Below are 14,216 nucleotides of genomic sequence, written 5' to 3' on the forward strand. Positions count from 1 at the left end.
CTTTGTAGGAAGATCTAACCCTTTCTGTCCCCTTTTCCTCAACTCATAAAAACAATGGACCCAATTGTGGACCATAATTTTTTTCCCTCAGTTTTCCACAATGCAGTTATGGTGAAGTGTTAACATTGGCCCCAGAGAGCAATAAACATAGCATCCATCTCTATTTTTGGCAAGATTCTCATATCAATATATCTGTAAGACAAGGGCACTGTGTTCTACCATGAATAAATATCTCTTAAATTGTGCATATTTCTTATCTGATTGCTTCACAGCGTAACATTTTTCTTGACTTTTTAAAAAAAGGCATTACAGTATTTAAGAAAACTGTGCAACCACCCAGCTTTAGTTTTAACTGCTCAACATCCAGAGCACAAGAGAATCACAGAGAAACTTGCATCTGAAAACTCTTCTCTTCGGGACATCCAGCATGCACCTAAACTCTCGGCTTTAAAACAGGTAGGCACATTTTGAGTCAGCTATATATTATTTAGTTCCTGGCCTGCAGTGCTAAAAAATTAAATAGACAGTGCTGTTTATTTGATGTAGGAGTTTGTTGTCTTCCAAGACAGGCTTGTATGCACCTTAAAGGTTCTGTGAATCTCAAGCTTTTAAACTTGAGTATGGAAAGTCAAGTATGGCTCTGCCCACTTCAGTTTTGGTAATTGTTTGTGAAATCTGTCTAACGTTACTGAGCAAAGAATATTTCCCTTCTAATTTGAAGTCCTCAGTGACTGACGGAAAGCATTTTATTTTTGACCTTTGAAGTTGCTGCTAGATTGTGGCTTGGGAAATGGTGGTTCCCCAGAAAGTGGCACAGAAACCATTGTTGCACAGCACAGGATACTTATCTTCTGTCAACTCAAGAGCATGCTGGATATTGTAGAACATGACCTTCTGAAGCCTCACTTACCTTCCATTACCTATCTGCGATTAGATGGCAGCATACCTGCTGGTCAGAGGCATTCCATTGTTTCACGGTAAGCTCATCTCTTGTCTGTATAAGCAAACGTTAACGGCTTCCAAACAGAAGCCTTTCAGCTCACACCGCTGCTGGGATCTTGTGGTTAATTTGTGTAAACTTGATAGTTAAAATGCCTGTGTTTATAATACAACTATTCTACTTGTACGTTAAGATGGGAGGACTACAAGAATTGTGAGTATTCACATGTCTGTAGGAGCCTGGAGAAATGTAGATGATGACCCTGGGCACAGAGCTCAGCTGCCTGAGAATTTCAGTTTTCATTTTAGGAAAGAAGATAATTTTACTAAGATAAACAGAAGCAATGTATAGTCAGTCTAATAAGTGGTGCTCCAAAAACTGTATTTGTTACCTTGCTGTTCATTATTATTGGATTCTGTATTGGTATGTTCAACACAATAAAACAAGGAAAGAAGATAATGACAGTATTCTTACATTGCTTGGTTAATGCGATACAGAATGTGAAATCATGGTTAAGGGTGATGCTTTAGTATCACCACTCCATAATGAGTAAATGGATGCAGTTATCTGCATTCGTAAGCAAATTGAGTGTATTTGAATTCCATGACGAGCGTAAGGTTATGCAGCTTTTCTTGGTGCAGGCAACCCAGAAGGGAAGTATTACATAGAAAGGCAAGCTCCTCATAATATCAAAAGTAGTACTAAACTTTTGAATTTTGAATAAACTTCCAGATGTATCTCCTAGAGGCTTATCCAGCAATGTAGAGCCTTTCAGGTCTGCCCCCTTGCCAGAAGACCCTTTTTACCATAATATCAACTGAGAGCTGCCCTGAGTTTTACGCTCGGATTACCTGTATGATGCCTTATCCTCCCTCGCAGCCTCATCAGTGGTATGCACTGCATGTATCTTTCAAAACACAATCTCAAGAATAGGTTCCTATTCAGGACTTGCTTATGTTATTGCTGTCCATGTATATAACCAGCTGAATCACAGGGTGATTGTTGTGGGAATAATAACGGCATACTTTGTAAACTGCTCTGAGTGGGCATTAAGTTGTCCTGAAGGGCAGTATATAAATCGAATGTTGTTGTTATTATTAATTTTAAGTGCCTGCTTTTTTCATTCACAGGTTTAACAATGATCCATCCATTGATGTCCTCTTGCTTACCACTCATGTTGGTGGTCTGGGGCTAAATTTAACTGGAGCAGACACAGTGGTGTTTGTGGAACATGACTGGAATCCCATGAAAGACTTGCAAGCGATGGATCGAGCACATCGTATTGGGCAGGTAAAATACCAGGTGTTGCTGATTCAGGATCAGCAACCATTTGGGTCCAGAATTGGTTAAAATTTGTCGAACAGATTCTGCAAAGGACATGCATCAGTTGTTGAACTTTCTGTTAATGATAATGGCCACAGCAGGATAGGGATAGAGAAAATAGTTGCCATACAGGTGTGGTGGGGAAAATGCAAACTTTCCCTTCCATTCAGCAGCCATTCAGGCTTTACTGTAATGTTTACCAAAGCTTTGCATCAAGGGAAAGGAAAGCATATTTGGAAAAGATTGGACAAAAGTCAGGGAAACCCTGAGAGGGGCATGAATGTACCACCATGCTATGGGGAAGAAAGGAAAAAAACCCTTTCTCAATCCAAGTTGGATAGTCCATGTGGAAACAGTGAGATGCAAAGTAGGAGCTGTGTTTTTGGTCTAGTGTTCTTTTGGTTTGGGTTTTTTTAAAAAATACATATATTTACAAAGCCTCAGCCTCAGTTTTCAACCTGTCCTTTTCAAAAGGAGATGTTGGGGGAGTCAAGCTAGCAAACTTTATATCTGTATCTATTGTGCTGTTTCTCAAAACATGTTTCTTATGCCCGAGTTTTTAAAATTTTTGTTTTATATTTTTACACAACCACAAATAGCAACAAGAAGATAAACAAAACACAAGGAAAAGACAAAAATAGGGAAGGCGGGGAGCTTGCATCCAATTTGGCTATAATTTAACATACATTCATTTACATCCATTTCTGAATGATAATATCCTGTACTTATAACTATTCAATACCTTAGTCAGCTTTTTCAGCTAAGGGTCTCCATGCAATTAAAGAACATTTTTAAAAGAGCTACATTCTGGTAATTCCATTAAATAAATTATTAAACCTCAAGATTATTTTAAAATCATCTTTCTTTTTTCTCCCTTAAATTAATCTAATTTTATTTATTAATTTTTCAAGTGCTGTTCTATTTTTTTAAAATTTAGCACACCACCTATCCAAGGAAATCTCTTTAGCATTTTTATAACATGGGGTGATAAATATCCTAGCTGCAACTGAAAGAAAATTGTTTTATGTTTGCATTGAGAATTTTTATTGGTAAATAAGTTGAGCAGAGCTAATCAACAGTCAGTTTTATTTGTTCCTAGGTTATTTTAACAATCTCTATCAATTCTGTATGGAAATGTTCCTCTGTACGGAAACTATGAATCCTGGTTTCCAAAAATTGCTGTAACTGGACAGGACCACCACATATATAACAACATGCATAATTCACCACAATCTTTCCAGTTATTTTTATTCTCTATTTTCATTAAGTGGGCTGTCCTAACTGGGTCAAATACCATGTTTGAGACATACCTTTTAATTAATTTACTTGTTTTATTTATGTCATTTATAGTCCACCTTTTTCACTGAGACTCAAGGCGGATTACATACTGTGAGATTAGCACAATCAGTATCAAGGACATTTCCATAAACAATGCCATAGGGTAAATAAATACAAGTTTACAAAGACATAGCAATAGCAAGGATCCAATACTGAATTGAAAAAATGCTGAAACAGAAGATAATCCTAGGACTGACATTAGATAACATGAAGTGCACGTAGTATATAGGAGTGCATATTTAAAGCAAGAGATAATATGTAAGGCAACATAGTGGTGAGGTCTATGGTCCCTAACTCATTAGCGAAGCATCCAAGACCCCCCTCCCTACAGTACCACTCTTGTCTGAGTAAAAAGCCTTTTTGAAGAAGTCGGTTTTGCATCATTTGTGGAAATCCAGAAGACTGGGGGCTCTCCTGACCTCCTCAGGCAGGCTGTTCCACGGGGTAGGGGCCACCGCAGAGAAAGCACCACAGAGAAAGTCCGGGCTGCTTTGATTTTGCCCATGTGCAGGCTAGCACCTACAGGAGACCCTGTTCAGAAGAGCAAAGCTGCCATGGAGGAACATAGGGAGGGAGGCGGTCCCATAGGTATGCTGGACCAAGGCCTTGAAGAGCTTTGTATATGATAACCAATACCTTGAACTGAGACAAGGCCGTTGAAGTGATACATGCTCTTGTAAACCTCTTGAGATTGATTTATAGGGAAATTGTTGAAATACTTGTTTCCAATCCTTATCATTAAATTTAATATTCAATTCTACTGCCCAAATCTTTTTAATTGCCTGCATTGGAATTTGTCCCTGATTTAATAAAATCCTATATATTTTAGTGGCAGCTGGTGAACCAGCCTAAGCTGCTGATAGGCAGCTGTCTCTGCCGCATGTTTATCCAGTCACAACAAGGAATTGAGGAGCTCTCCCAAGCTCCATACCTGATCTTTCCGGGGAAGTATATCCCTGTCCACAACAGGCTGTCTGTTTATTCCTATGTCATGGATTTATACTCAACTCTCACAAATGTTAACTGTGTCTTGCAGAAACGAGTTGTCAATGTTTATCGTCTGATAACAAGGGGGACCTTGGAAGAAAAAATAATGGGTCTACAGAAGTTCAAAATGAATATTGCAAATACAGTGATCAGTCAAGATAACACTAGTTTACAAAGCATGGGCACAGATCAACTTCTTGACCTCTTCACTCTTGACAAGGTAAAAAACATTTCATTTCTGATGTTGGATTAAATCAAAAACAACATGTTTGGGAAATTTGAATTGCACCTGGAGCTGTTGCTTCCTTAATGATAGTATCCCATTAAATGAAATGTAGTGACAAATGGAAAAAAGAGAGACTCCTAGCGGGGCATCTCAAAAGTGTGCAGATGAAACTTGGAAATGTTTATTGTAGGCATTTATTTCTTTACTATGACCAGGCAATGTTTGCAGTCATCATTTCTAGCTTTTAAAATACATAGATCTTAGTACGTTTCTCTTTTGTTCTCCCCCCCAATTTTTTGAAGGATGGAAAACCTGAAAAATCAGATGCTGCCACTTCTGCTTCTGGAAAAGCAACTATAAAGTCGGTCCTTGAAAATCTTGGAGAACTTTGGGATCAAGAGCAATATGACTCTGAATACAGTTTAGAGAAATTTATGCATTCACTCAAATAAACTTCTTTAATACAATAGTATTTCGGCTGATATTCAGCAAATTTCAGAACATTTATAGTGGACTTCTAGTGTAATATGTAAATACTAAAAATATGAGAGAGTTGCATTTTGAATAAAGCTACCTACTTTACTCTGAGGTAGTTAAGTCTTAAATACTTGCATTATATAAAACCTTTAAATGTAAACTTATGTAAGGTTGTTTTGAATTTCCTGAATAGATATAGATTCTTATTTGCTGGAAAAAATAAAACATAACAGGTTTTGCACATTCTGATAAGTGTTACTTCTCTTTGAAATCTTACTCCTCTTTTCCCAAATCTTCAGTAATTTGTACAGATTGTTTGAGAACTTCTCTTAAACTTGCTATTGTACGTGTCTCCCTGAAACTTAGTTTGTTTCCTTTAATGATATGTTAAATAAGAATTTCCAATTTAACAAGTGAAAGTGATGTTGGATTCAGATCACTTCAGGACATATGTTGACATAGGAACAGCCAAATTCTGAGTTGGTAATGGGGAATTAAATGAAAGTCCAAGTATTAAAGTCCCCACCTTGATATATTTAAGTATCTGGTGCTCTTCAGTCTTCTGGCATCATTTTGAGAGCAGTTGACTTTTTAACAAGAATTTACACATAAATGGCTTCCTTGAGGCCATTTCTGCATCCTGTTTTGAGGGTGCCATTTTTAAATTTTTATGTGTATATATAATCTGGCTAGAGTGTAGCCCAATTCAGAAATAAAATGTATTCTGTAGGTTTCAACCCTATATTTTTTTTAATTCAATGAGCAAATATATAAATAGAACTTTTCCAGAAGTATGTAGGTATTGTAAAATTGAGAATTCATGCTGGAAAAAACTCTTATGCACTAGTGCAGGACCCTCTCATGCAAGAGAGAAGAGATGCTTTATTTAGGGTCTAGATATACACATATCTACTTAGAAATGCCTACACTGCATCCAAGGGAATGGAACGTTTGAACTAAAATCATGTAATAGAAGGTTATAATAACTGAGCGAGAATAATGGTAGCTGTACATTTTTTAAAAGCCTCATAAAAGGGAGCCAGTAGCGATGTGTCTCTGTTTATAGGTGTGCATGTATGTACCAAACGTACACAATTTTCTAAATATATTAAGGACAAACCTACATAAGCTGTCAGAATACTTAGAATATATGTAAAGATGTTGTTTCTAAGGTTTGAAGCTTGCCATGCACTTTAGCATCAGAGCTTGAATAGCCATGAAACCTCAATAGTGTAAAGTAATTGTTTTGATTTTTTAAGGGAAAAATATTGGCTTATGGGGCAAAATTGTTTTGCAATATTCAAACATGAATGAACGTGTGTCAGATTTAAGTAGATATATGAACTGCCATATTGTAATATTAACTTAGCATTCCATGACGAGAAAAAAAATAAAAAGCCAAAAATGGCATAAACGATCCTTTTGTATGTTGTATGTAATTCTTTCTACATCTTTGGCAAAAAAAAAATTGTAGCTGCATAAAATGACATTTTTCTGGTTGATTAATAGTCTATATGGGGCAACATAGCATATTCTGATGAATACGGCTTGTGTTATTTGATTTTTATGTTGAATGTTCAAGGGAAAGCATGCTATGGCACACATACATTGTGATAGCCTGCCTGGGGATTTCAGTGTTGGATCCTGACTTTTGGATGGGCTAATTTAATCTAACTTTTGCTAATGGGATATAGAAGGTAGAAGGTTTATTGTATTCAGCCATAGGCCATTAATGGAATATGCATAATTGATATAAATTGTTCTTTGGGTTAAGTGGCTTTATGTCCTTTATCTCAAGGTGTTCACAGTGATGTAGTTAGGAGTGTTCTTGACTTGAATTCTCATCATACGTTTCACCTTTGCAGTGTGTCTAGATATGATGGGCTCATTTGGTTATGTCATTCTATGCAGCTCTTGGCAGGATCTGTAGAAAGCTCTGGTTCTTTATAGAATCTGTAAATATTGTCCACATTATGGAGTTGGCTAGCTTGCTGTTTTAGTCCTTAGTCTGATGGCAAAACCATGCTGGATTCTGGTTGTGCATAACCAGCAAGTCTTGGCTTCTGTAATTTTTTAATATTCCCTCATGAGAGATGTGTGAACTGTCCTCATGTCAGGAACGCATGCATCCTCCCAGCGAGGGGGAACAGAGATGAGCTCCATTTCAAATGTTTGAGAGCAGTTCATACCTGTATTAATCGTTGAGTATCTCTTTGGGTTGTACATGTGGTTCCAAAGGCCACCCTACAGTTGATCTCTGCTAAAATTGAGACAGGAGGAGAGATGATAGAAATGTAAGTAGTGATGTACCTGTCTTGGGTGTATCTGCCTTGAGACTGCATCAGCAGAGGAGATTGGATGTAGATTTTCAAGAGACACCTGTTTTTGAATGTTGATTGTTACCTGAGCTTTATGTGTTTGAGCAGCATCATGAGCTATGCACTATAGTAATGTGAGGAAAGGAAAATAGGAGTGTTAGCTAGATGATAAACTGACACAATGTGAATAAATATTCTACAAAATTAAGCTTGAGAAAAATGGGGCCAAGAGGAATAGCACTTTGGCACTCTGTTTCATTTATCTTGGTCTTAATTCAGTAATACGGTATGGAATCAGTTATGAGAAGATACAGTTAGAAAGCAGAAGACTTTCTGTAGTGACATAGGCTATAGATATGGTCTGGCTATTGTTCATCCTGGGGGTTTTAAGCATGGGGTAGAGAAAGGAGGCAGCCAGTTAGTTTGATCATCATTGACTTATCAGTGTTAAGCCCAAGTGAATAATCACAGCAAAGCAGTATGGCATCTTCAAAATATGCATGCTGCAGGAAAATGTCATTTGGTAGTAGGCCTCTTCCCAATTACCTTTCAAATGTCTATGAGATGCCATTACCTATTTGCCCTTCTTTTAATGCATTGGTTGCTATTGCAGTATCTATTTCACCACAACCATTCCATCCCACTTTGGTACAATAATACTATCAACAGAATTCCTTGGAGAAAGGGTAGGATAAAAATGTAATAAAACTGGTCATGAGTAGCAAAGATGGAGGAGAAACTGGAAAAGAAAAATATCGAGCAGAGAACATGAGCTGTGGTGCCTTTATTGCATCTCAAGGATGGTGCATGAAGCACACCACACAAGACAGCAGTTGGGAATTCACAATTGAATACTTCTCTTTCTCCATCACCTCCTCCCCACAACACACACACAAGCATGCTGAGAAAAGGACTGGATTGGAACTAGGGGTGTGCGCTTTGGGCTCCTGGTTCGGGGGAAAAACCCCCAAACCGGGCCCGATTTGTAAAGATTCAGTTTCTCCCTCTGAGGAAGAGGACATCTTGGGTGTTTCCCACCATCCTATTGGGGAGGCAGGAAGTAGAAATTTCTTCCTCTTCCTCTAGTAGGTGGGACCACCCTCTCTGTCCTCAGTTCTTTCCTGCCTCCGGGGAGAGCAGTATCACAGTGACTTAGCTCTGCTAACTACTTACTTTCCGATGTATTGTCGAAGGCTTTCACGGCCGGAGAACGATGGTTGTTGTGGGTTTTCCGGGCTGTATTGCCGTGGTCTTGGCATTGTAGTTCCTGACGTTTCACCAGCAGCTGTGGCTGGCATCTTCAGAGGTGTAGCACCAAAAGACAGAGATCTCTCAGTGTCACAGTGTGGAAAAGATGTTGGCAGGTCATTTATATCTACTCAGGAGGGATGGGGTTGAGCTGAGTTATCCTGTAAGAATTTCCCAGGGTGTAGAATGCTAATGGTGGGAGGCTTCACTGTATCCTGAGGAGGTTCTTTTGCATATGGATTGGTGCTTGATGTGCTAATCTTCTCTGCAGGGCTATTGTCAGGTATAGAGTGTTTTGTTAGCCTGGTGTTTTTCAGAACTGGAAACCATGCTCGGTTCATGCTCTGTTCCACACTGACACTGAGAGATCTCTGTCTTTTGGTGCTACACCTCTGAAGATGCCAGCCACAGCTGCTGGCGAAATGTCAGGAACTACAATGCCAAGACCACGGCAATACAGCCCGGAAAACCCACAACAACCATACTTACTTTCCCTTTCCCTTTCTAGCTAAATCCAACTAAATCCAAGTCTAAATCTAATTTTTCCCTATCTATACCTTCATACTTCAGAATCGCCTTTCTTTGTTCTACCTCCTTCTCTGCCTTTTTTCTTGCCCTTGAGGGAGAGATTTAGAGGAGGAGACATGGCCTGCAGAGAGTCATCAGACTCCGAAGACAGTTTTTTGGAAAAGGCAACAGATCGTGCCCAGGAAGCTGTCCTACCATCGACAGGATCAGGTTCAGGCGGCACCGGCATGCAAACCAAGCCTGCACGGTTGTCCAGCCAAGAAAGACCAACGACTGAGGACAGACCCCCTAAACGGCCCCAGCTAGCGAAGCGGGACCAGGGGAAGGCTGCGCGCCCCATCCGGCAGGCTGAGGGTGCTGCGGTGCGGCGGAGCTCTTTTTCGGCGGGAAACTCGGGCTCGGCAGAAGTTTTCCTGTGTGAACGTAGCGACGCGGCTGCCAACCTCCCAGTGGGAGAATTCCAACTCGAAGATGATCCTGGCACCCAGAGCTCCAGCCGCATGGAAAGAGAGACTACTCTAAGTGACTCTAACAGCGCCCTGTCCCCAGAAATCCTGGAGGCCATTGGGAGGTTGGTGAGAGAACAATTGCTTTCATTGTGTCAGCCTGAGCCCCAATGTTATAGTACTGAGCAACTTCCCAGACGGGCAGCAAACAACCCTACCAGTCTGGAAGCGAGCAACCCCTGGCCAACAAAGGCTGCCAAAAAGATTGTGGGCATGCACTCTGATAGTTCAGTACACTGGCCAGAAGACACCTCTTCCATTAGTGAAGGGTCAGACGATGGGGGCTTCCTCTCAGAGGAAGGTGAGGAGGAAGAGGACCCTAAGGTAGAACAGTCTACCAGGTTGTTTCAGACAGAGGATTACCAATACCTGCTGTCAAAGACTTAGACCTCAGGGAAACACCTAAAGGGGAAGAGGAGGAACCCAGGGCTGAATCTTCTGCCACTAGACCCAGAGGGAATAAAGAGTTCTTCCCCAGATCAGAGGACAAGGACAAGGTCTTTCCATTCCCTGAGTTCTTTGAGAGAAAGCTGAAGGCGGAGTGGGCTATGTCAGCAGCCGCCACGCAGTTCTCAAACAGTATGCTCTGCCTAACTATACCTCTGAGTTTTTACAGGTACCGGTGGTAGATGCTCCAGTGACAGCACTCCAATCCCAAGGTCTGCTCTCAGAAGAAGGCCAGGGGTCTATTAAAGACGCTCTGGATAAGAAGGGAGACGGGGCCCTCAAGAGAGCGCATGAGGCCATGGCTATGGCGGTCAGAGCCTCCGCGATAGCTTCAATCGTTTCCCGAGCCTCGGTGGTATGGACACGGAGACTGATGGAGCCACTTCCAAACAGCAGCAAGTGATTCTTAGAGGGAGCGCACAGAATCTTAAAATCCAATTCATTCACCGCTGACGCCATACTGGACACTATGTCCTTTGTCTCTAGAGCAATGGCCACGACAACGTCAGCTAGACGCCTCTTCTGGCTTCGAGCATGGCCAGCAGATATCCAGGCCAAGACAATACTGATGTCCTATCCATTCACGGGTGGCAAGCTGTTTGGGGAGCAACTCAACAAGGTTCTAGTTGAAACCAAGGATAAGAAGAAAGCACTACCCAGGTCCCTCAAAAGGACCGATAGACGACCCTTTGGCTACCAACCGTTCAGATCCCAACATACTTTACCCAGAAGCAGGCCAGAGGAAAACGAACCTGGAGCCTTCAAAGGAACCAAACATGGAGAGGGACCTTCCAGGCCAGACAGCAGAGGCAACACTTCAACCGTACCAGCAGGCATGAATTGGACGACAAGAGTCAGAAGCCCTGACTCTCAGGAGGCTCCGGTGGGAGGAAGACTGCTTCTCTTTCGACAGCCCTGGATGAACTTAGAGGTGGATGCCTGGACAAGAGAAATAATTTCCAATGGCTACTCGATAGAATTTCGTTCTCTTCCACCGGAGCACTTCCTAATTTCCCCACTGAAAACAAACCCATCCAGGCAGGACATCATAATCAGAGCAATGTGTCATCTCATAGAAATAGAAGCAGTCGAACCAGTTCCACCGAACGAAGAAGGAAGAGGAGTCTATTCCATCTTCTTCACGGTTCCAAAAAGAAATGGAGACTGGAGACCCATATTGGACTTAAAATATGTCAACCAATTCATAAAGTTACGGCACTTCCAAATGGAGACTCTCCGCACCATAGCCAAGGCGCTACAGGAAGGAGGGTTCATCTACGGTCTTCCTGTGCAGTCCCACATGGGACTGCGCACGCGCAGGCCTGCCGATACCGGAGATTTTTATAGCTCTAAACCACTAGGGGGCGCTCCAGCCTCCAATCGCGCACGCGCGGCCGCTTTCCCGCCGAAACGGCTCCTAGGAGGCGGAGCGCCCCTCACATACCCTCAGTTTCTCTTTCGCCGCCGATCGTTGAGGTTCTTGCTCTTCCTTCGTCGCGATGGCTGAGACGGCCTTGTTCAAGCGTTGTGAGACCTGTAACCGCAAAATGACAAGGTCGGATGGCCATTCTATTTGTCTTTACTGTCTTGGAGAAACGCACAATGTTCAGGCGTGTAAACATTGCCGTGCGTTTACCTCCAAGGCTCGGGCCGAGCGGGCGGATCGATTGCATGCCTCCCTCTGGCAGCGGGCAATGTCGGTAGAAGATCCTCCGCCGAAGTCCTCTTCTGCACCGGCTGCGCCTTCCCGTCCTCTCTCGGAGAAGTCGGTTGCTAGAACTCCGCGTTCCAATCCGTCCCCGAGTCGTTCGGCCCCGGCTCGGAGTTCGTCGGAACCGACAGCTTCGGCTCCGAGAACCGTTCGGAGTCGACCTCCTTCAACTTCGTCGGCGGTCTGTACTCCACCTACCCGTGAGGTCAGCGGTGACAGGGCTACCTTGGGTCCGAAGACTATCCCACCGGCTCCCCGAGAGATATCGGATCCGAGGGCTTCGGATCCGACTTCGAAGTCACCTACCAGAACCGAGCCTGAAAAGAAGAAGAAGAAGCGTAAACATTCCAGCAAACATGATAGGGCAGTGTTGGAGACCCTGCTTACCTCTTCGTCCTCGGTTCCGACCGGTCCTACCCCGGCTCCGTCGGAGAGACGCGATGAGTCCGCTGTCCGCCCGCCTTCCAAGACTCCTCCGCCGGAGGCGATCCAGGAGGTGGATGTGGTTCCGTTCGACAGGCCCCCTACACCATCGGGTCGGCCTCGATCGACGTCGTTTGAATCGGGCTCGATTCGTTCCATTGGGAGCCGACAAGCCCGCTCCTTTGACCGGAGTTCCCGCCGTTCTTATCGAAGCCGGTCTAGAGGTAGTCGGGGCCAGGACGATCCAGGTACCCGCTCTTATACTAGAGAAGACTCATACTTCTCGGACCACCGTTATCGGAGGATCTCTCTGTCGCCGTCACCCAGAGCCGGTTCCTATGCTGGTCGTGATTATACACCCCGTCCCTCGGAGGTGGTGTCTCCTCGGAGCCGAGCTCGGTACAGTGAATCCCCGTTGTCGGACTCTCCGGAGAGAGAAATTGGGCCCTCGGAGGAGGCTTCCCCAACCGATGATTTCCGAGCCTATAATGAGCTTCTTCAGAGAATGGCCAAGGCTCTGGATTTGGAGGTCACGTCGACTGAATCCAAATTTACCGACAAGATTCTACAGCATATCTATTCGGGGTCCACTCCCTCGATTGCTTTCCCCCTTATTGAAGGGTTTGCTGATATGTGGAAAAAACTTCAGTCGAGACCGGCATCAGCTACCGCTACTAACAGAAAGGTGGAGAGCCTTTACAAGACCAAGGACGATGTGCATTCCTTTCTAGCAGTGCATCCACCTCCGTCGTCACTTGTGACTGAGGAAATGCAGGCTCGTTCTCGCCAGGGTTCCTCTTCAGCTCCAGCTGACAAGGACAGCAGAAAGATTGACAGTATGGGTAGAAAGCTGTATACCTCTGCCACGTTTGGCATTAAGGTGGCTAATTATGCAGCCATGATGTCGGCATACCAATTATTTTTGTGGAAAAAGGTGGCTTCCTTCCTTCCTAAGATTCCTGAGGAGCAGCGTACTCTCCTTAGGGTCATACAAGAAGAGGCTGTCCGTTTGTCCAGGCATCAAATCAATGCTGGCAGGAGTATGGCGGACACAGCTGCCAGATCTCTTCTCTCCTCTGTGGTCTTGCGCAGGTACGCATGGCTTCGTACAACTGCCCTCCCTGCTGAGACGAGAAATAAGGTGGAGGATTTGCCGTTCGAAGGCACCACGCTGTTCTCGGAAAAGACCGATGAATATCTTTCGAAGAAGAGAACCGACCGCCTGACGGCTCGTTCGTATGGGGTACTACATCAGGCCCCACAGCAATCCTCTCGTCCGTATTACCGTTCCTTCCAGCGTGGCAGACAACATCGTTATCAGCCCTACCAGGGGTACGCGTACCAGCCACACCGACCCTACCAGAGCCCGCAGGCTTCCTTCCCTAGACGGAGGCAGGGCCAGCGTCCTAGGACTGGCTCTCAGCAACATCAACCTAAAGATCAGAGCCAATCACAAAAACAGTTCTGACAATCACAGGGACCTGATCCCTTTTTTGGGGACAGGCTTAGCGCTTTCTGGAGTTCCTGGAATTTGATCTGTTCTGATGTTTGGGTTCTTTCCATAATACAGTTTGGTTATAAAGTTGAATTTGTTGGTTTACCCTACCTGTGTCTCCCTGTTTTTTCTTCGGATGTTCCGCGGTCAGAAATCTTGGGAGAACTCTCAGCTCTTTTACATAAAGGAGCGATAGAGGAGATTCCTGCAGAGTCAGCTGGGTTGGGCTTCTACTCCAACCTGTTCCTA

The 14,216-nt window shown here is 43.5% G+C and overlaps 1 protein-coding gene across 1 annotated transcript in view; it reads left to right on the forward strand.

The window, feature by feature from the left end:
- The window catches only part of BTAF1 (B-TFIID TATA-box binding protein associated factor 1), a 51,697-nt gene extending 44,995 nt beyond the window's left edge, over window positions 1-6,702 (forward strand). Inside the window, exons 34-38 of the mRNA XM_054983188.1 lie at window positions 304-456; window positions 766-977; window positions 2,071-2,230; window positions 4,638-4,808; window positions 5,117-6,702. Of these exons, the coding sequence (XP_054839163.1) occupies window positions 304-456; window positions 766-977; window positions 2,071-2,230; window positions 4,638-4,808; window positions 5,117-5,266 (846 nt within the window). The 3' untranslated portion in view covers window positions 5,267-6,702. The remainder of the gene's footprint in view (window positions 1-303; window positions 457-765; window positions 978-2,070; window positions 2,231-4,637; window positions 4,809-5,116) is intronic.
- The last annotated feature ends 7,514 nt before the right edge of the window (window positions 6,703-14,216 follow it).

This window comes from Eublepharis macularius, chromosome 6 (genome assembly GCF_028583425.1).
Source record: "Eublepharis macularius isolate TG4126 chromosome 6, MPM_Emac_v1.0, whole genome shotgun sequence".
Taxonomy (NCBI): Eukaryota; Metazoa; Chordata; class Lepidosauria; order Squamata; family Eublepharidae; genus Eublepharis; species Eublepharis macularius.